At 47.1% G+C, this 19,961-nt stretch overlaps 1 protein-coding gene across 1 annotated transcript in view; it reads right to left on the reverse strand.

The window, feature by feature from the left end:
* GRIK3 (glutamate ionotropic receptor kainate type subunit 3) overlaps window positions 1-18,931 on the reverse strand; it is a 203,144-nt gene extending 184,213 nt beyond the window's left edge. Inside the window, exon 1 of the mRNA XM_081203652.1 lies at window positions 18,745-18,931. Within this exon, the coding sequence (XP_081059778.1) occupies window positions 18,745-18,904 (160 nt within the window). The 5' untranslated portion in view covers window positions 18,905-18,931. The remainder of the gene's footprint in view (window positions 1-18,744) is intronic.
* Window positions 18,932-19,961: the final 1,030 nt, after the last annotated feature.

The raw sequence follows: 19,961 nt of genomic DNA on the forward strand, positions 1-19,961 counted from the left end.
AGGCAAGATGGCCTTTAAGGTCAGACACTTTAAGGAGAGAATTAATGTGTTTGCAACAGACGAGAGATCTCTGTAGCCATTTCAAACAAAGCAACTTCTTGAAGGAGAACGAGGCTCTCTCAAAGGCATCTGCAGCTCCAGGTTCAAGAAGAAGTTGACTGAGATTCATATCCTCATTACCAGAGGCCTGTTAGGCACCCAGCCCCATCACACAAGTTTTGAAGAACAGCCGAGAGTAAGGAAAAATCCATCCTCAACAACAGCAGCAGCAAAAGGAGAAAATTACAAGGCACCTGGTGTTGTCCTAGTTATCCATTCACAACCATGAATTGAGGGAGTGGTGTTAATTTGAGGGGTTAGTAGTATGGAATTAGGATTACAGTGGTACCTTGGTTTATGAACGCTGCAAACCCAGAAGTAGAATCATAGAATCATAGAGTTGGAATAGACCACAAGGGCCATCGAGTCCAACCCCCTGCCAAGCAGGAAACACCATCAGAGCACTCCTGACATATGTTTGTCAAGCCTCTGCTTAAAGACCTCCAAAGAAGGAGACTCCACCACACTCCTTGGAAGCAAATTCCACTGTCGAAAAGCTCTTACTGTCAGGTGTTTTGGTTTGTGAACATGTTTCACTTCCTGTCGAGTGTGTTCCATTTGTAAATTGAGTCCCCCGCTACTATGGGAAAGCACGCCTTGGTTTAAGAATGCTATGATTTAAGAACAGACTTCCGGAACAGATTAAGTTCGTAAACCAAGGTACTACTGTATTGGTGGGTGCTAGAGACAAGAGCAAGGATCTTCCTCTGGAAAACACGGGTTATGTACACGCTAGCAACTGAAAATCCAGCATCTGTCCCCATCCCCCCCCCCCCGCATTTCAAGTAGCATTGCTGTACATGCCAAAGTCGGGGTGGGGGTGTCCTCACCCAATGAGCATTACCTGCTTGGTTTCTCAGTGTCTGTAACCCTGTCAATTCATGAAATTGTCATCTGAGCATGTGAAATAGCTATTGGTGGTGGTGGGAATTCTACATGTTAATCAATGGTTTATCATTGCCAACTGATTCCAAATGGTTTCCCTGAACTGGCAAGTTTGAGTGTCTTATTAGTGGTGGTGTTGTTATGCTGATGCCCCTATTCCACACATGCACAAAGGAGGTCAAAGCACAGGAAGTGGCCTTGATTGCAGATTTAAGCTTGAAAGCTTGTGGGCAAGTGTGTCCAAGACAAGAGTTTCTGAAAAGGTTGCTCTGTGGGCTGGGAAGGAACTTAACACAAGTGCAGGCTTTCCCCCATGGCTCGCAGAAGCAAATGAGACACAATACCAAACATTGAGAATGGTGCGATAGAGAAAGAATGTTGCAAATTTGCACCAACAACAACGACATTTTCTTACCACGTATTCTCTGATACAACAGAGCAGATTGTGAAAACACTCCATGCTTCTGAAGCCAAGCAGCTTCCTTTCTTATCATGGGTGCAGTTATGTTCAGTTTTGTCCAATGGTTACACCCAAACCAGACTAGTAATCAAAATGGAAATTCTTGATACTCACCCTCTTTGCCAAATCTAGAGCTGGGTAACTTGTGCCCCTTCAGGTGTGGCTTGACTCCAACTTCCTTCACCCAGGCCAGTGGCCATGATGGTTTGGGCTGCTGGCAGTTGGAGTCCAACCACATTTGGAGGGCTGCTGGTTCTCCATCCCTGGCCTAGTCCCCTGAAAGGAGAACAACAGCTGAACATTTTAAGAAAGGTCTGAGGAAAACCTCTTCGGTTTGCCCTGCACCTGAACACAATGGCAGTGTGACTGGGGCACATAGCTGCTTCCTGAGTTACGCCATTGGGGTCCATCTAGCTCAGTATTGTCCAAACTGACTGGCACTGACTCTCCAGGGTCTCAGATGGGAACATGGGGCCTTTTACATGGAAAGCAGTGGCTCTGCTTCTGAGTTACCATTAAGAGGAGAACATGGGCCTCTTCCCTGCAGAAGATAAAAAAAGCCACTTAAGTTCCCAAAGCAGGATTTGGATTTGGTTGGGAAACCAGAACATTGCAGGAATGTTGTTTAAAGGCATGATGAAATGGTGGCAGAACACATCAGCCAAAACCATCATTCCCACAAGTGTTGTGTTTTCTCTCCAGCCATGTCTTAGCTGTTGTTGTTGGCAGAGAGATGGAAAGAGAGAGAGGGGACATTTAGGATGAGGAAAAGAGCAGCAGCAACAACAACAACATATTCCTGGAGTAAAAGGAAGATTTAATTAGGTGGTGAGTCGCCTCCAAAAAAAGAGTACTAAAATTAAATGTGAATTCATAATGGACAGTATTATGGGTAATGAGATGCAAATTGGGCTGGGTTACAGCTTTTAGTGTGCAATTTGCTTTCCCTCTAATTGGGAGAAATGGATCTGGCCCCAGAAGCCAGGTACTCAAAATGTAAAACAGCCTCATAGCAAGGAAAGGAGATGCTGCCACTCCAAAACCAAATAGCCAGAGCGACATGAATATTTCAATATGACAAAACAGAGCAAACACTAACTTTCTTTTAGCTGAACCTTCAGCCAAGCAAAACAGGCAACACACTCCAGTGCTGTGTGAACAGTGGACGAGGGTCCATCTAACATGGGGATCTGTTGGGAACAAAGCTATCCAAGACTGTTTCCATTTGGGAATGTTTAACTTAGATCCTTCCTTCGTAGGACAAGTCTGAAGCTACAGTCAGAAGGCTCAGGAACACAATGAACTCCCCAAACCACACCTAGCATCTGTTTTGGGGTCAGATAAGTCACTGCAAGCGGTCATTGTGCAATTTAAAGTGAGCACTAGTCTTGCTGCGAGGCTCAGATATTCTTGGATCCTTCAACATTTATTGAGCAACTGAAGTGGCAATTCTGGGAGCAGGCCCATGCAGCCTGGGGGGAGGAGACAGCAGCGTATGCTTGCCCCGGGCCTTGGAGGGCTAAGCTGACCAGGGGTCCTGTCAGGAGCCTGCTGGACTTACACTGTTGTGCCAAGTACAAGACTCCCACCCCGGGCCTCAGACAAGCTCTGCATGGGTCTTTCTGGGAGTAAAACCTACTGAGCTCAATGAGATTGACTCTTAAGTAAGCATGCACAGGGATTACACTATGAATTTTGTTTATTTCTATGAGTTGATTTATGGCCAGTAACTCTGTTTTCAGTAAGTGTACACTTGTTTCTTTAATGCCACCTTGCAAAACTTTTCTAGAAAATATCTCTTTCCTCCCGTTAGCAATCAATGGGGGATTTAAGAGAGTTGCACTGTCCATGCAGGAACAAACTGTCAAAATCCAGTTCATGCACCACATAGTTAAACTATGGAACTCACTTCCACAGGAGGCAGTGATGGCAACGAATGTGAATGGCTTTAAAAGAAGACTAGACAAATTCATGGGGAATAAGGCTGCCAATGACTCCTATCCATGATGGCAATATACAACCTCCAGTGTCAGATGCAGCAATGCTCCTGAATACTAGTTACTGCAGACCATAGGAGGAGAGAGTGCTCTTGTTCTCAGGTCCTGCTTGGGAGGTTCTCACTGAGGTCTCTGGCTAGCCATGGTGAGAACAAGATGCTGGGCTAGATGGGGGCCCATGCCTGATCAGGCAGCCTCTTCTTACAGCCTTATCTTATGTTCTTAATGGGAAGAGTCACATTAAGAATTGTGCTGAACATCACACAAGGTTTGGGATGTCCTCCAGAAACATGCTTGCACCCCATGCTTTTCCCCTAGTGGCCACTCAGCCTGGCACACCTAAGCTTTTTGCCTCCTCAAAAGGAAAGCTCCAAGCTTTACATAAGCCTTAACATCATCAAGCCCCAAAGAGCAGGACATGTTTAATAGTGGACCCAGAATACATTCACTCTTTGTATTAAGGGGCTTTGGAACACAGCAGTGCCTGATCAGCCAGGGAAGCAGTGGCAGCCATGAAATTCACTGTATGACCTTGGGTTATTCCCTGTCACTCAATCTAACCTACCTCATAAGGTTGCTGTGAGGATTAAATGGGGAGAGGGAGAGGCATGCCACCTTGAGCTCCTTGAAGGAAAGATGGAATACGAGTGTAATAAACATACAGGAAAGAAAGAGATGGAAGAACTCGGGTGCTTTCTCTTTGCTTTAAGAGAAATAATTAAAAACAAAGGTTGTCAACCATTTTAAACATTAAAAAATGGGGTAAGATCTTGCCATTTAATGTACAAAGCCAGCCCCTCTTTTTGAGGACACCAGAGTCACCTTTTATTTTTATTTCCTGGCACAGCAGGAAGAACGAAACAGCCTCCCCAAAAGAAGGAACAGCAGCAAGAAAGTCGCCTTTAGTCTCAGACTCCATCAATTAAAACTTGTTCCCACCAATCAATTCAACCTTTAATTCAACCTTTAAACGACTGCATACCAACCTCAGCCCTGCAAACAACAAGGCCTAAGGGGCATGTACACTGTGGGCTTTGTCTTTATGTGCCTTGAACAAAAGACCTTGGAAGAGGAAAAGAAAGAGTAGTGGGGAACATGGAAAACTCCAAGTCATTCTTAGCAAAATATCCTCAGGACACTCGAGAGAGAGCTGAAATCACAGCCTGGATTTATTGCTTTGGCACTGATCGATTACTTGAAAGCATTAGGTAGATAAAGAAATTGATTATTCAATAAATCACTGCATGCCCCATGAAAGCAGAGGGTTTTTTAAAAAAAAATAGGCAGGGGCCAGAGAAATACAAATTTGTAGTGGGCAGGCAAGAAACTCTCCAGCATGGAAGGTGAACAGTGGCCCATCACTTCCCACATGTGTAAAGAGGGAGCCATTATTTCGAATCTTAACACATCTTAACAAGTAACCTTGAAGAAGCTACAATTGGAAAGGGAGAGAGAGAGAGAGAGAGAGAGAGAGAGAGAGAGAGAGAGAGAAGTGCTTTGCATGTTCACTTGAGTGCTAACCCCCAGAAAGACATGTGGGCCACACTGGGTGACCTCAGTCAGAAATTCTTAAATAAAGGGCTTTGAATAAAAGCCCAGATTTCTGCCAGAGAATTGCTGTTCCTTGATACGTGGCGAATTGTTGGGGGGGGGGGTTGCAAGTGGTGGGAATTTGCCCCCATCTCAGAAACTTGGGAACAGGCACCTTCCACATGTACACACCTAGAACAATTTTTAAAAATCTAATTAAAGTAGATATGCGATAGCTACGGACAACTCTTGTACTACCCTTATTGCTACCCAGCTTACAGCCAGCTGAGCCCCAGATCTTTTCATCCTCCTGGCCTCTCCATCTCCTGGCTTTGCACTTTTTTTAAAATGAGGTGGATGAAGTTATGAATGCGCTACTGTAGAGATTCCACTCAAGTCCTTTGCCCAGCGAGAGCCAGGACAGAAACCTCTAGAGAGTGATGCCCTGCATGCTACTGAGTAAGAAAAAAGGCCACAGGGGAAAGCATTGGGGCACAAATCCAAGCCAAGTCAAAGCTCACAGGTAGGATGTGCAGGATCTGAGCACCTGGCATCACCTGAGATTCCCAGCAACCAGTATTACTGCTTCCAACAGTGAAGGTTGGACATAGCAATGGTAGCTAGCTGCCTCTGAGAATCCTATCTTCTCACTGATTTGTCTCATCCTCTTTTGAAATCATCCAAGTTGGTGGCCATCATGATAGCTTGTGGGGGGCTGACTCCATAGTTTAGCTGTGTGAACAAGTCCTTTCTTCTACCTGTCCTGAACCTCCTAACTTTCAGCTTCCTTGGATGACCCCACTGAGTTCTAGCATTATGAGCGAGGCCTATCCACTTTCGCTAGCAAATGCTAGAGGAATGAATGAATAAATGATAGGGGAGGCAATTCTACCAGGAGCATCTACAGAGGAAATCTCTTGCCAAGGGACATGACTTCCTGGGGGACTGTCTTTGATTTTACAGCAATTCATATTATATGCTGAAGCTGCAGGCCTGGCCTTGCTTGCTCCAGTAATGGCAGAAAGCATCTACAAAGCTGCTGCAGCGGTGACTCTGGCCTGGGACTCAGGGCCCCGGTCTCTTGTCTCTGAGCCACAGGGCTTTTTCCAGCTTCCCTGATGAGCTCAAGTTCCTCAGCTGCACTTTTCAACTTCCCAAGAGAAGCCTAAGAATTCAGGGCTGAAAATATCCCCTGCAATGGGTCACCAAGACCTGGTATGCCAACGGTTTCATTTATTTATCTGAAGTGCTAAAATCTCCTAGCTTTCATCTCAAAGCAGTAATCAGAGAGGGGCAACACCACCCCCTATATTTAGAACACACTGTTGTGTTTTCATCAGCTTCAGATGCAGAAAGTCATGACTTTTTTATGTAATGCATCTGAAATATTCTACAGACGCTGGAAGAACCTGTCTGCCTCCCTCCCTCCCAGTCTCCCCAACATCCCCTTCTCAACCCTGTGCTCACATGTTCTCTGCTGCCCCCATTTTGCTTCTCTCATCCAAATCTGCTTCTAGACCTCTTCCTACCCAGCTGTTCCCAAGGGGCAGCCAGGTCCTCCTTTATCCATCATAAAAAAGACAACTACGTCTGCAAAGCCCTTCCCGACACCCAGTGTCCCGCCTATTTGCTGTGGATTGTAACCCTTCCTTTGTGGCAGCAGAGACTGAGTGGCTCCTAGAGTCCTCAGCACAAAACAAAATAGCAGCAGCGTGGAGTGGCATTGCTGTGGTTGCACACGTACCATCTTCCCCCTGAAGCAGTCCACTGGGCTCATCCTGGGGCAGAGTTCGGGCCAGAGTCACAGCTGCAGGCATGGAAGATTAAGGCATGTGCAGGGTGGAAAGTACAGTAAATGCACCTCTAGACCTGCAGATATGCCACACTTTTGTAATCTCCCCTCATCCAAGTGGAGAAGCAAGCAGGACAGCATCCTTCAAACTGGGAGGAGGCATGTTTCCTGAGTGCAAGAGGGAATGACAGACTTCGGGGAGGACAGGTCAGCCTATTTTTGTTTCACGGCAGTTTTGCACAGGCTGAGGTCTTAGGTCTGTTCTGTACCACTTTTGCAAATTTTTAAAAATGCTTGTTTTATATGGATTTTATCCTCATACTTTGAGGTTTTTTCTATAATCAAGCAGCATATAAATTTTATGAAATCAAATGAATACTTCCACTGATATATTTCATTATGCTCTTCAATGCATTTCCCTTCCAAAAAACCATTCTTTTTTATACACTTCTATATAAAACATGCATTTCCCCCCTATTTTTGGAAGCAAAATTGCATTGCAAAATTCAGAGAAATGCACAATCCAGTTGATACCTGTATCCTACATAAGGGTGGGGCCAGCAATTCAGCCCTCTTGCACAGAGAAGGCCTTTTCTACTCCCCCCCCCCCCGCCGCACTGCCATTCAATGATTTACAGCTGCTTCTATATTCCTGATATGGCACAGCAAAAACAAAAACCCAGAAACCATTTGCCAACCCGGAGGCGGGGGTATGGTGGGGAGGAAATACTCTGAGCATAAAATGCAGTTTTGCATTTTTAAAAAATCACTTAGATAATAGCAACGCCACAACTAGAGGAATAAAATGGAGCTGGTGGCTGCTGCCCTTATGCTCAACAAATTTATTTGGGAATAAGCTCTGTTCGGTTGCACAAAACGACAATATATAAATATCTATATTTAAGTGGAAGTAATAAAAAGGGGGGCCTCCTACTGCAGTGCCTGGAAACATTACATAAGCCCACTTCTTCCAAGAAGCTCCTCCGGCATGGCCAGGTGGTGGGATTTAAAATAACTCCCACGACTGCTTTCCCAAGTACTCTAAATTCACTGCAGAATAGTAGCAGGCGAGTCTGATGCCAGGTCCCAGCAGACCTCCCTAACTCAGCTAAGCTCGTGGCTTATTCCATATTTTATTTACTGTTTTATTGCAAGAGACAAAAGATGACAGCCGTCTATTTATTAAGCGGGAAAACACACAGCCTACATCGGGCATTTCTTTTCGCATCATGTTCCATTTTGGGTGCTTTCAAAACAGGCTGCTTTGGCCCTCTCTCAAACCTGTTGCTTTGAAATTCCCCCCACCCCAAACCATATATTGGGTCCCCAATGTTCAGCCACAGGGGCTTTACCTGGTGCACAGAGCAGCATCCCCACCCCTCCACCTCTTTGAAAACAGCCTCGGAAGAAGCCCATAGAAGCCCAGATAACTGGTGCTGCAGCAGAGTGGCTTGGCTGCAGAGCACAGCCCATGACACTATCTCCAGTTTGCAAAAATACCCACGGACCCCCAAAGCCCATAGCTTTTTTGCAACTCTGGGATAGTGGAGGAAAGCAGCCTCTTTCATTTCCAGAGCAACAGGGAACTCAAGCGGCCCTGAGCGGCAGCTGCCCACTGCTATTCCCAAGAGGCATTTGGTCTCTGTGAAAGTTGTGTTGATGACAGCAGGATCTGGGAGTGAAGAGAGCCCCGCAGGCAATAAAGTCCCACCCTACAGGAAGCTCCAAAACGTGTTATTTATAAAACATATTTGTAGCAACTTTCAGCTCAAAAAAGAACCTGCGAGATGGCTTACAACAATGGGATAGATACCCAGTTAAAAAGAGCATTCAAAGCCCAGAGCCAAACAAAATCAGCCCCATAACAAGACAAAATTTACATACATGAAAAATGTATCCGTCCCCTGCCTAAAAGACAACAAAGAATGGGTCAATCTAAGCACCCTGGGGTGGGGCACAGTGGTGGGGGGAGTTGTTTAATTCTGGTAAAGGTAAAGGTAAAGGGTCCAGTCATGGCCAACTCTGGGGTTGTGGTGCTCATCTCGCTTTATTGGCCAAGGGAGCCGGCGTACAGCTTCCGGGTCATGTGGCCAGCATGACTAGGCTGCTTCTAGTGAACCAGAGCAGCGCACAGAAACAATTCTGGTACTGCCACCCAAAAAGCCCTACCCCAACCACTGCCCTTGAAGGATAGCTCTGTTGGTAGAGCATGAGACTCTTAATCTCAGGGCCAATGGTTCGAACCCCACATTGAGCAAAAGATTCCTGCATTGCAGGGGATTGGACTAGATGATCCTTGTGGTCCCTTCCAACTCTATGATTCAATGATGCACAACAAGCCTCAGATGACCACAGCTGAGAGGCAAGTTCATGTGGGAAGTGAAGAGGCAGCCCAAAACCCTCAGTTGGGTGACTGGTTAACCACATTCTGATTTTCATTACTGTTAATTTTATGTTAGAAAAACAGGCTCCTGGATCTCAGGGTTTTAGATAACTCTTTGGAAACCATTCGGACCAAATCTCTAGCTGCCACCTCTCAATAGCCTGACTGTTCAAAGTTTATCCCTGTCCAGACCTGAAGCCCGAGGTCTCCTCACAGAAAGAGCATGAGGAGCAGAACCCTCCAGCAGATCTCTAAACCCAGTGATGCTGAGGAACCCAGTGATGCTGAGGACATTCTTGACACCAGCTGCCTGGATTAAATAGTGATCCTTCCAAACCAGGATTGCAAGCATGGATCAGGTATGACTGTGGAAGATCAGGAGAAGCATGGCCAGATTTATAATGGTGCAAATGGTACAACTGCACCAGGTACAATTGTAATGGCCCATGCCTACAAGGGGGCCTAGACCAGGGGTCTGCAACCCGCGGCTCCGGAGCCGCACGTGGCTCTTTTATTTTTTTTAAAAAAAATATTTTTTATTACATTTTTTCCAGATAGATTTGAACAGTACAGAAAAACAAAGAAAACAAGAAAAGAAAAGAAAGAAAAAAAGAGAGATTATTAACAAAGCTTGTTTCAATCCATCGTCGGACTTCCCCACATCTCCCGAACAATGCATTCTCAAATAATGTATTTATCAGCAAATTATAACCTTGTTTCATATGTTTCTTTTGTACTTTTGATTGCATATTTAGTTTAAATTACTTATTGTCCAAATTATTCAATAAACACATATGTTATCCTTTTTTACCGTTTAAACATTGGTTCTTTCATTATTATTATCTAAATTCATATATATACCACTCTCATTGCTGGGGCTATCCTTCCACGCACGTGGCTCTTTTACACCTTTACCGCGGCTCCAGGGCGGATACTAGCGAGGGGAGGAGGCGCATTGTGCGCCCCGACACTCCCCACTGTGGCGGGCGCTGTACTGGCTGTGACGTCACATGGGGGCGGTGCGTGTGTTAGTCATGCACCGTCCCAACGTCACCTTCCCACCCGCCCGCTACATTGTAAAGGGCATGTACGCTGGTCACTGCATTTAGAGGGGGCATGTACGCTGGTCACTGTTTTGAAGGGGAGTGAAGAACACACACACACACAAAGGTAACTTGTTAATTTAACATTTATTTCTACGAGGAGGAGTAATTCTGAGGGGTCAAACAAAGAAATAATAAAAAGTGACAAAAAAGTTATTTTTATAATGACGAGTTTTGCGGCTCCCAGTTGTTTTTTCTTCGGAAATGGGTCCAAGTGGCTCTTTTTGTCTTAAAGGTTGCAGACCCCTGGCCTAGACTCTTGAGCTTTCGGGGGGGAGCCTCTCCCCATACTAGAAGGAAAGTTATGAAGCAAAATGTGCAGGCACCCCCCCTAATTTGGGTGAGATAAGCCAGCCTGGCTGCTCCTGTTGAGTTTTTATGAGTAAAGTCAGAACTATGATTAATGAATGAGATATTTGGACACCAGGCTATAGGAATTCCTGTGGTCCTAAAGAGCTACTGCTTTCCTCTCTCCTATAAAATTAAAAGAGGGGGGGGGAAATAATCTGCAACATGTGCAACATGTGAGCTGTACCTAGTTTCTCTCACCAGTGATATTATTATTCTTTTTTATCAGTAAGGAAAAGAGGGGAAACATTTGTTTGGGGGTGGAAACACATGAAAACAAAGGCAGTTGCCAGTGGCATGGAAGCACATTAAAACCTTTTGCCAACAAGATAATGATGATGATTACGATGATGACTGCAAAAGTATCATGGAGAAGTGTGACATTATGCAATTCCTATTTAAGCATATACTGTGGACACTCTGCTCTTTTGGGTTTCCCTGCCTGTCTCTCCAAGGATGCACCAGAAATCCTGCTGGCTCAGTAGACTCCAGATGGTGAAAGAGGGTGGAAGTTCACCACACCCCTTAAAAGCAACAAGAAGCATCATGTAGCAACTGCAAAGGGAATCTGGCAGGTAAAAGTAGGAGGGTGGAAATCAGGACACACGTTAAGTGTCCTCAAAGCACAGCGCCCTCTGCTGACCATCCACACCTGAAGCACCAGCTGCCATTCAAACACCTGCTGTGGTGTCTGCAACAGATCGACCCCCTCTCATTTGACATTATTAACACAACGGGAGCTTAAGAGCAGTCATGTGAAAAGGGCAAGAGTCACCCTGCCAGGTGGGCAACAGAAGGATTTTGTCAAATCAAGGAGAGTTATTATAGAACCACGTCCTCGGGAGCAAAACGCACACACAACAAATGCAAATGAATTCAAGGCGCAAAGTGAAAGAGCAATATGGTTTTCCTGTTGTATGAAAAACAGGATAAGTTTGCCAGAAGATTAGAAATGACGTCTGCATCTGTGCAAAGAAACAGTCCTGGGTCTTTCTGCTCTCCTTACAAATGCAACAACCAGTTTATGGCGTTTGAGTTGGGCATGAAGCACATTTGGAAAAAGCAGCCAAAGCATTAATGTCTTTCATTTTTATCAGTCCATGCAAGTGTGTCCTCTAACACATTTTCATCACTTGGGGTGGGTTGCACTTGCAACAATTAAATTTTAAGACCACCCTAACGATATCACAGCCCACGACACAATAGAGGGTGGCCGACAGAGAAAGCCGCCTGAATCTCCCACTGCACTCCTGACTCTGAGCTTCGCAAACCCTACGTCAACCACAGCCCTGTTTCCTGCACTGCTGCCAAACCTTAATATCCACGTAGATGGTTCTCAAGAGAGCAGGGATTAAGTAATTAGATTTGCCTGCCACAAAGAAGCAACAATGACACTCTCGCTCGAAATTCATCTTACAGTTTACACCCCAGCAGCCTCATTCTCACCTCACAGAAATCACCAAATGACTGTGTGACCTGAAATTAAAAACCCATTTTGGAATCAGGTTTGAGCAAAAAAAAAAGGGGGGGAAGGCAATTTTGGAACTATCACCCCCCCCCCGAGAATTAGCCATTCTCGTTTCTTATGAAAATACAGTGTTTCAAAAACATGATATGAAATCAATCCTCAAAAAAAGCATCAACAGGAGAAGGGGAGACGGAGGATGCAGTTTCTGCTTCTGCAAAGGGGACAGATGGCTTCCATCCTCACTCCACACCGGCAGGTAAAATTCCATTATGCGCCAAGAGCATCGTCCCAATTTTGCATTTGCACGCCATAGAGCCCAGAAATTTAACGGCGACACAGCATTTACATGCATGTCACTAAATGATCCTTGGAGCTTTTCAGGTATGACATCTATGCACAGGAGAGAGAATTGGGGGGGGGGGTGAGGTGAAGGCAAAGGCCACATCAGAGCCTGATCAAGCTAGGCTCTACACACACACACACACACACACACACACACACACACACACACATGGCCTGCTGCCACCAACAGCCTGAATCTATACCCTGAAAAGTAGGGTGCAACTGTATTTTATTTTTATTTTATTTATTAAATTTATATACCGCCCTTCATCAAAAGATCTTGGGGTGGTTCACAGAACTGTAATAAAAAACAAGAAACAATAATAAATAAAACACTAATGCTGGTTAGAAAATGGGAGAATTTTAAAATAGGTAGATGGTTACATACACATACACACTGAGCTTATGGAAGCTTAAATCCACATCGCAGAATTAAGTGAAGGGGAAGGGAGAGACAAGGAAAAAACCTAAATCCATATTATGCATGGATACACTTGGGCCTGCCTTAATCTTGGCTGCTGTATTCACAAAAGCAGCCTCTCATTGTTTGTTCGCTGTTTTGCTTCTGGAAGGGCTCTTTGTAATCTGCACCAGCAAGACCTAAATATCAGCATCTACATACAGAGTTTATTTTTTATTTTTTATTGGAAAGCAGACATGGCAAAGCATTGCAGCATTTTTTTTTCTTTGACATGACAAAAAAAAAAATCTGCTAGATGTGCATATGTCCTCCTAGTATTTTAAATACCATTTGGTCTTTTTTTAAAAGAGCTATTTCCCTGCTCCCCCCGGGGCATCAGGGAACTTTCAGACCTGGCCTGGTGCTGCGTCTCTTCCTGTACGCTGGCCTGAATCTGAATGGACTTGCGTTTCATTCTGTTTGCTTCCCTCTCTTGTTTTAAAAGGATTTTTAAAGGCATTTGGAATTTCCGAGCTGGAAGGGACAGTTCCTCAAGCTAATGTTTTCTAACTTGGTCCTACTATTCCCAGGTGGTGAGAAGCCACTTGTCTGAAGCTATTTGCTTTGCGCGGGGAGAATGTGTGAGGGCGGGGGGAGGAGGGGTGACATATTGATCTTCATTCAGTTTGTGTCTTCTCCAGTACGGCTAAGCTTTATTGTATCAACGGCCGTGGCTGCCGCCAGCGTGCCTCTCTCATTGTTTAACACTCGCCAAGACACAAACTTAGAGACAGGCGCTACATCCCCAGCTGGCTGTGGTGACACATCCCACCACTGCTGCGGTTGGGCGGGATAGGGGAGGAAGGGTAGGAGCCAGGCACAGATCCCAATCTTGCTTGCACACCGATGTAAAGTGATCAAGCCTCCCTGGCCCAGAGCCCTAATTCTGAGGAATTATCCTGACAAGATCACCCCTGATCTTGCAAACATCTCCGTACCGGTTTCACTTCGATAGCATCAATTTTCAATTACGCTTCCACAAATTGGGAGCCAAGTCGTCATCTTTCAAGGCATCGATCCAGGTTTACAGTGGGACAAATCTGGCATTGCCTCTGAGTGCTGACTGCAGCTCCTGAGATCAGCGTGGCAAGTACAAGTGAGCAAGCAGGTGGGTCGATCCGAGGTGTGTAGAATCAGGAGAGGCTCTGCACACAACCCCCAAGGAATGTGGAATGCTGCATTCTCACACACACTCAAAGGGGGAAGCATTGCTCTCCAGGATCACTCATCTCCTGATACCAGGCATAGTGTGGTCACATCAACACCCCACACACCCACACACTTGTTGCACTCCTTAAAGGTTTGAGTGCACCTTCTAAATCACTTCTTCCAGCCACCCCACAAAACAAGATTTTCTCCAAGCTATTCATCACATCCAAGCCAAATAAAATAATATCTGACTCTTTCCTCCAGATTCTTTCTTTTCTCACAGAACAATACCAGACACAATTGAACACTGCAGTTTTCAATTGTGAAATTATTATTTGGAAGTGGGGGTTAGGTATCAGGGAAACGCTGTTAAATCTCCCTGGAGGGGATGACTGGAAGCGATGTTTCTAAAAAGAAAAGCCAAACAGAATAATGAGTCCCAGGAATAAAAGGCTACTCTCTCAAGGAAATGTAATTATGAATTGAATTTGTCCACAACACATTTCTGTAAAATAATCAATGAACTATTTTATTTTCGGCAGACTACAACCGCCCACATGCCTCCCTTCTGTGTTACTTGTATTTTATCCAAACAATTGATGGCACAACCTCCTTTCTCAGTCACAAATTAGCATAACTCATCTCTTATTTCAGCCTGTTTGTTTCAAAACCAGCATTGTGGCCTTCGTCCCAGCTGCCTCACAAGCCAAGAGCACAAAAAAAAAAAAGAAGCCCCTTTCTTGCCGGGCTTACGGCGACAGTGTACACAAAACACAAGATGCACCCTTTCCAACCGCCAATCTGCAGAGTGCTAGGGTGAGGCGAGCTGTCAGTGCTTCTGTGCAAAAGAAAAAAGGGGAAAAAAGCAGAAGCTTGCTGTCTGTGGGAGAACACCAAGGCTGATGGTGGCTACGTTTTGGCAACGTGCCAGGCAGCTATTGTGTTTTGGTCCAAACCAATTTTCCCATTCAAGTCCACAGTGCATGTAGGACAATGCAAAAGGGAGATGGATGCTTCACCTAGGAGCATCATCACACTCTGGAGAGATACCAGCCACCTGCAGAAACCCAAGGATCCATGGCAACGAGACACTCCTCTTGTGAGTCTAAGATTTCACCCAGATTTTGACTCTGTTGCCTCCCCTTTTAGCCTCTGCATATATTTGACCTCTTTCAACAAGGCAGAATATTAATTGATGCTTCAATCAGATGAGTGATTTGCCACAGCAATCAAATGTGATGTCCGAAGGCTTCTTGCAATTGGAGAGGCTTTCGCCGTCTCCTTTAGGGAAGCTTTTGCCATGTTTCTTGAGGTTTTGCGATGTCACAGGCTGCAAGGCAGCACAAGGGGGAGCAGAGACTTGCTGCTGCATCACTCAGCAAGGCTTTTAAACTTCAGATGAATGAACGGCAGGCAAGAAATGCGATTTAACCATAAATGCCAAATGAATTTGCTTCATGGGGAGTCATTCACTCCAAAGGACAATACTTTGTTCAATTGCATTTGCAAACTTACCAGCAGCCACCTCACTTACACCAGCCAATATTCATGTAAGACAATTGGGCTGTTCCAGATTTACCCCCACATTGCCTTTGAAATCCTCAATCCTGTGTCTGCAATTACATTTGCACCAGGCATAATAAATCACACTCAAAGAAAGATTATGCTCAAAGTTGCATGACATTTGCACGAGAAAACATGAAGATGTTCCAGTAAAAAACATCTCCCTCTGTTTGCATGCAATTCTGATTAAACCCAATGCTTATAACTCAGAAACGATGTAGGAAAGTACTGGAATTTTCTCTTTCACTGAGAAAAACCATGATTTCAGCAAAAACAGAACCACAGATCTCCCCACTCCAAGCCGTCTCTTTTTTCAGAATCACGCCTTGTTGTCATTTAACCAGGCTGTTCTATTTGAAATTCAACAACTTTCCTGATTTTTTAGAACTCAGTTTATTGTAAAACCTGATTTAAGTTGACACAAAAGGACAAAGAAATGAAATTAAGAAAGCGGGAAGAATGAAATTGTAGCATTCCTAAAAGGGAAAAATGACAGTTCAGCACGGGAAAGCTGTGTTGACTTTGATCTAAACCTGAAATTGCCGCAGTTGCTACAAATTCTCTTGTCTCTCTGGCTCTTCAGTTCTCTTCTTTTATGTGACATTTTTAGAAAAGAGATTTTTACATAGAAAAGCATTAAATCTAAACAACATATTTCCTTTTTTTCCTTTTAAAAATTAAAACAGTTTTCTTCCACCAGCTTCCAGGGGAAAGCCTAGCCAAGGCAGATTTGAAAAGCAGAGTTTAGAAAATTATTCTCCATCCTTGAAAATCAGTTATACAGAGAGCTCTGGAAAATAAACAATGGCTCAGACACACCTGAGTGGTCCTCTAGAAATAATCCATCCAAACTAGAAGGTAGAATCCACAGCATTTGCAAACTACAAGCTCTTCTCTGCTCTTTCTACAAATCCACCAGTGCCTTTTCACCTCAGAGAAAATTCCACACCACAGGAGGTGGAGTTCAGCTAGCTGGGCCAGCTCCCTCCCCTTTCAAATATCCAAAGGGGGCCATGTGCCCACTCTTGAATGGCACAAACACAACAGTATATCAAGCATCCAAATTCCTTGGATTTATGTTCCAGCCATGTTTACAACCAAGGTTAAACCTGTATACTCTCAAATTGTCAATGAAAGCAACACAGCATGGTGCATGTTCAGATGAACAACCTCCCCCCGCCCCCAGCCCAAATGCACATTCATTTTTGCCGTTAGCATACATTAAGCATCAAATAGGACTCATTTGCCTGAAGCATCCATAGCATGAGTACAAGAGCTCATAAAAGGCTGTTGACCTTCCAACCATCTTAGATGTATTTTTACTTATTTATTAAATTGAGGAAAAATCACTGCATTATGAAGAGGCCCCTTAGGCCCACAGGGCAGCCTTCCTCAGGTGACATACATGCCAAGGCTTTTGGGGGCTCCTTTGATGTTTGCCAGCTCCCCAAGCTCACATTCAGGCATCCCAGGACAAAACGGACCCATCAGGTGAAGCCAAACAGCAGGCACAGTTGCAATGGAACATCAGGTCCTGATGTCTACCCAATCCACCAAACACTGAGCAGCTCATTCTATGGGAGTGGGACTGAAAGAGGGTCCATGTTCAGGCACAACAGGGGCTACCCCATCCTCAAGGGATGGTGTGGACTGTGCACAAACCCACAGGCACTGCAGAGAGCTTGGCTGGAAAGACCACCTGTACTGGACCAGAAGCCAGACCTCACATTAGTTGGAAATCAGCCTGCTGGATGGACACTGAGAAGGCATTCACCAGAATCCCACCTCAGATTGCCTCTCTGTCAAAGACACCAGCTCTGGTGGGGTGGCTATTCTGGCTCCCTTCCCTGATGGAGGCAATTCAGCTGTTCCTGGGCCAAAGAACAAAGGAACTCTAGAGCATGTGTGACCCCAGAGGCAGCTGCTTCCAGGGGAGACAGGGGGTGGGGAGATACCCTTACAAATGCCACCGTGCTCTTAGGCAACTCCCCTTCTCTTCAATGGGGCAGGAGTACTTCCCTAGGGGCCACGTTCTATTAGCTGGGGAGAGTGTTGACCTCAGGAATCCTAAGGGCTGCCCTGGTATCAGAGCTGCCCCTCCCCTCTCTTCACCACACCATGCCAAGCAACAAAATCTCCTGCAAGAACTTCCAAAGACAAAGGGAACCACAATTGAACTATGCTGGAAAGGAGGCAGAAGAGAAGGCAGGGGAATGTTTTCTTTTAATTAAGGCACAAAAAAGATACTTTGACTTTTGGAATTCACTTTGCCACATGGCTAAAAATTTACAGCTGTTCCTCTCTCCCACTCCTCTGAGCCCCGGGAGCAAGAAGAGAAAGCCTTGCGCCGGCTGGTGGAAAGCAAAGGCAAGAGACATCACCCTTGGCAGCAGCAACAAAATCTGGTACTATATTTGGGGGAAAGTAATTGTCAAAATATTAGGGGAAGGGGGGAACCCATTCAGAGGCAGCAACTGCTTGCTGGGAAACAGCATCAAAATTTCAAACTCCACATTTGCACCTGGCTCCTGTACAGAGGGAAATGTAGCCTCCAGCGCCTGGCCCTCAGCATCCCCTTTAGCGCAGGATGTGCTGGACCAGAGCATCTCGGAGGCGAAGCTGCATCCTCCGTAGCATCTTCTCTAGCCAGCATCCTCTCTCTGCACAGATCAGAAAGCGCCTCGCGGGAGAAGCCAAACTTTGCTTCCTGCGAAAAGCTCCGTCTATATCGGCAACGAAAGGGGGAAAGGACGAGTGGGGGTGCGGGAGGGGCAAACTTCCCGTCGCCTGCTAGACGTCTATTGCAGAAGGGGACAAGGCAAAGTAAGGAGAAGGGAGGGTGAAGAGGCAAGCCCCCCCCCCTCGAAGCCACCTCTGGCTCAGAGACAGAACCCCTGCCAGCAAAAGAACTCTGTTCTTTGCAGAAATATATATCTATATCTCGACTCCGTCTTTAAAGTCTTGGAAGGGTCGTTTTCAAGGTCTTTTACTAAATAATCAATCAAGGTCGCCCCCCGCCCCTATTGCCAGCCAAACGCCCAAGAAAGCCCAAACCCAATAAAATCGCCCCAAAGTGGAGTGACAGCCCCCCCTAAAGAAGAGATAGCATGATAGTGAGCCCTGACCTCCCTCCCCCCCCCCGCCCCGGTTTGTCGTCTCACCCACCGATGCGGATGACATGGGGCATCCCGTGGCAGGAGTGGAGCCAGACGAGCCCCAGGAAGAGTCCGGCGGCGGCGGAGGAGGCAGTGGAGGCGGCGGAGGAGCAGCGGCGTCGGTCCAGCGGCGGGAGGAGCGGGCGCGGGCGGCGGCAGCAGGTCAGCATCCTGGGCGGGCGGGCGAGCCAGCCAGCCAGCCGGGCTCCGGCTCCGGCGCCCGCTACACCTCCAGAGGCGGCGGCGGCAGCAGCGGGCGAGGCGGCGGCGGGGAGGGCGCCTCCCCCTCAGCCCGGGGCATCCTCCTGGCGGAGAGGAGCGGCAGCTGGAGCCGGACCTCCGCGGCGGCGGGGACGTGCAGGAGGAGGAGGACCCAGAGCCGCCGGAGCCGCCGCCGCCCCGCCACGCCCGGCGAGGCTCGGGCTCCCCCTACGCCCGGTGCGCGCTCGCCTGCCTGCCTGCCTTCCTGCCTCCTTCCTCCTCGCAAGTTCCCCCGACTGGCGCTGCCTCCCGCCGCCGCCGCTCGCTCTGCCTGGCGCGGAGCTGTGCAGCCGCGTCCACACGAGGAGGGCGGGGGAGCGTGGAGGGGGCCTGCTGCTCCTGCCGCCGCTGCTGCGGGAGGATCGCGGCCGAGAGGTGCCGGGGCTCAAGCCTCGGAGCAAGGCACGCCCTCTGCCCGGCAAGCCCTGCCCCCGAGGCTCAGGCGGAGGGGGAAGGCACTCTGTACATGCTCTAGGGCATGCCAGCTAGGCGAAAGGAAGGAGGCGGTAGTTCCCTGCGCTGAAGGAGCTGTCCCGGTGCTGAAAATACTGGGCTACGTGAATAGAACCCGAAGCTCTAAACGGAGTGGTCTTTTTCGACCCAACTGGACGGCGGGGTTCTCCAGGCGCAAGCGAGGAATTCGCCCCGTCTCCGGGAGAGGGACTTCTGGGAGGCACGTGGCCCGAAAGGAGAGGAAGGGAGGGCCTCTGAACACGTGCAGAGTGCTTTTCTCCTCCTGGCTGAGGCCGCGGCCGCCCCGACGGGGCTCCCCTTTGGGTAGCTGCCGACCGCTAGGCGGGAGGAGAAGGGGGAGGAAAGGGGGAGGCAGCGGGGCTCACTGCAGCGGAACCTCCAGCTCTGGCCCTGCAGGCCTCGAAGGAGGGAGCCAGTTGGGAGCGGGGAGGGCCGAGGCGTGACTGTGGCGCCAGGCTTCCAGCTCGCGGGGGGCGGGGGGAGAGAGACTGC

The sequence above is a fragment of the Podarcis bocagei genome (assembly GCF_964188305.1).
Source record: "Podarcis bocagei genome assembly, chromosome: 7".
Classification (NCBI taxonomy): domain Eukaryota; kingdom Metazoa; phylum Chordata; class Lepidosauria; order Squamata; family Lacertidae; genus Podarcis; species Podarcis bocagei.